This window comes from Amblyomma maculatum, chromosome 3 (genome assembly GCF_055883805.1).
Source record: "Amblyomma maculatum isolate TAMU_Amacu chromosome 3, ASM5588380v1, whole genome shotgun sequence".
Classification (NCBI taxonomy): domain Eukaryota; kingdom Metazoa; phylum Arthropoda; class Arachnida; order Ixodida; family Ixodidae; genus Amblyomma; species Amblyomma maculatum.
Genome location: NC_139346.1, coordinates 182198596 through 182201106, shown reverse-complemented (window position 1 = coordinate 182201106; position 2511 = coordinate 182198596). Strand labels below are relative to the sequence as shown.

General features: G+C 51.5%; 1 protein-coding gene across 1 annotated transcript; it reads right to left on the bottom strand.

Annotated features, from left to right (window-relative positions):
• On the bottom strand, positions 1-1304 carry LOC146197126 (innexin inx2-like). Its single transcript, XM_084596443.1, has one exon. It carries the CDS (start codon positions 1087-1089, stop codon positions 1-3), a length of 1089 nt encoding a protein of 362 aa, XP_084452569.1. The 5' UTR covers positions 1090-1304.
• Between the last annotated feature and the right edge of the window lie 1207 nt (positions 1305-2511).

Genomic DNA, 2511 nt, shown 5'->3' with positions numbered 1-2511 from the left:
TTAAATGGGTGGCGGTGCTGAAGGCACAGCAGGCGGCGCCTTCACCAGTCTTCGCGACAGTTCGTTCACCAGCTGGCTGAAGATGAGCGAGTCCACGTTCTGCCCCACGAGGCTGAGGAGGAAGACGTCCCCAGCCGACATTGCCGACACTACGGTCGTGATGCGCGTGTTGTCCGGGTAACGCCAGCCGAGCAGCCGACGCCTGAGGGGCGCGCTCAGCAGTAGGAGTACGCGGTAGACCACCGCCAGGGCGCCGGCGACCACAAGGAGCGCGTACCAGAACCACAGGAAGGCAAACAGCTTCTCGTTGAGGATGTTTAAAGGAAGGACACAGATGGCCTCGCGGTTCTCGAGCGTTCCGGAGTCGCCGTACTTGAGGAACGAGCACATGGCGATCCGCGGGAAGGCCATCACGGCAGGACTCACGAATTCGCGGCCCTCGCCGCGATGCCAACGGAGAAGGTCCCAGCCGTATGTGAGGAAGCTTCCTCCCAGCACATAATCAGTGAAGCCCACCTGGGCTATGACGTTGAGGACGCTAAGCGCCTCACAGATGAGGTATTTCACCAGGTAACAACGATTGTGATTCAAGTTGACCACGAGGAAGTCTACCATCTGCGACCGAATATCTGCCCGGTCTTGGGTGATCGCTGAGCGGATGTCGAGGGCGGCCACGATGGCGGGTACCTTGCCACCTTCCCAGGCCTTCCATAGCCAGCGCGGCGCGTAGAAGCAGAGCGCCTGAGCGAACATCAGAAAACAGACCCACTGGTAGTAAGTGTGGTACTTGCGGTCACCGCTGCCGGGGCCCGCACCAGGGTAGACAATGCTGCCGTTGTACGAGGCGTTAAACAAGGTACGCACGCTGAACGTTGATTCGACCCAGCAGAAAGAGTTCACTACACTCTCGGGCAGCGTCGGACAGTAGCAGTCGATGGGCGAGCCAACGTACTCTTTTGCAGTGAGAAGCATGCAGAACGCCATCAGGAAGGCCACCGTTGCGCCGGTGTGCAGGCGGAATACATTGCCATCGATGTGTATCTTGCGAAGCTTGAAAAGCTTTCTCAGATTGCCCAGAAGGTGGAGCATGGCCGGTGCAATTTTGCCCTTGGTGAACGGTCTTGAAAATGCGGCGCTTCGAGTATAGACTGCGGGTCAGTGGGCGCGTGGCTGTGAAACTGACGCGAGCCTAGAACATGCGATGAAGATGCATTCTTTTTCTTTATTGAAAAGGGGACTCGCAAAGAGCCGTAGCAAGAGAGGCTGAAGTTTGTATCTGGGACAGCCAGAGAGCATAACAGAATTTAATTCAGAAATGGCCTTGCGTAAGTTTCATAGAGAAATAAGAGTCTCTGCGCATACTCAATTTATTATTCGACGTGCATGCTTGATTTTCATGATGTTGCTTTTTATATGAAGCCACCATTCTAACTGGTGGTCGTATATATTGTATCCAGGTATTCTAGAAGCTCGGCTTATGGGATCTGGGTACATCGATGCATTATTGATATGAAGAAGGGATGCGGGCGGGAAAGCGAAACTTGAACGCCAAACTTCCAGCGTACTAAGTTAGGCTTGTAATCAATGGTACACTGCAATGAGCATTTTTAGCAGATTCAAAAAAAAAAAAGATAGATTGTAGTCAATTTAGTCAAGTTGGCCAAATCTATGTATGCGCGCTATAGCACATACATGTGCACACTCATAGGTATCACTAACTGAACGACCGTCCGCTCATAAAATCCAGGAGCAAGACCTTGTACATAATCTGATCAAGTTTATTTTTTACTTTCTGAGGCGCACCCTGATCATGTTATACATGAGAAGCTGGCGAATTGTGGTTGCATTCCACAAAACTGTCCAAAGCCGTCCAATTCACATAGACTATACTTCACTTTAGTTAACTTAATTAAGAGAAGCTCCTTTCTATGGGAGTGCACAATAGCTGGGACTAAATAGCGGAGGCTGTCAAAGTTTCGCAGCTGGAAAGATTAAGTCGAATGACCACGGGCAGAATGTACTTGAAATGGTAGGCCTGCAGACAGATGGGGGGCTACGAGAAAAATCAAGTACTCCACAGGACTGCCGAGAAAATATAATCATTTCCCCCCTCCCTCGTAACATGCATCCCATATTCAACACAGAGAGGAGGGAGAAGAGAGCAAAAGCACTAATCAGAGGCTTCGATTCGATGGACAGCAGGTCGGTTGCGTACGTGGATGCGGCAAGTAGCAAAACGGGGGCGGCGGTCGCCTCGGTGGTCGACGACCGAGGTGCCCCGGTATCAGCCGCTAGAAGCCGCAACGCCAAAACTGCTGAAGAAGTTGCAATAGCGCTCGCTTCAGTCGAAATGCAAGCCAATTTCATAATCAGCGATAGCAAAACGGCTATATTGAATTTTGGAAAGGGTAGGGTCTCGCCGGAATCAGCAAGGATTCTGGCCAGTAGACGACAAAACAGGAAAATTCGCCTAATTTGGACCCCTGCACATACGTCCGTTCCTGGCAACGA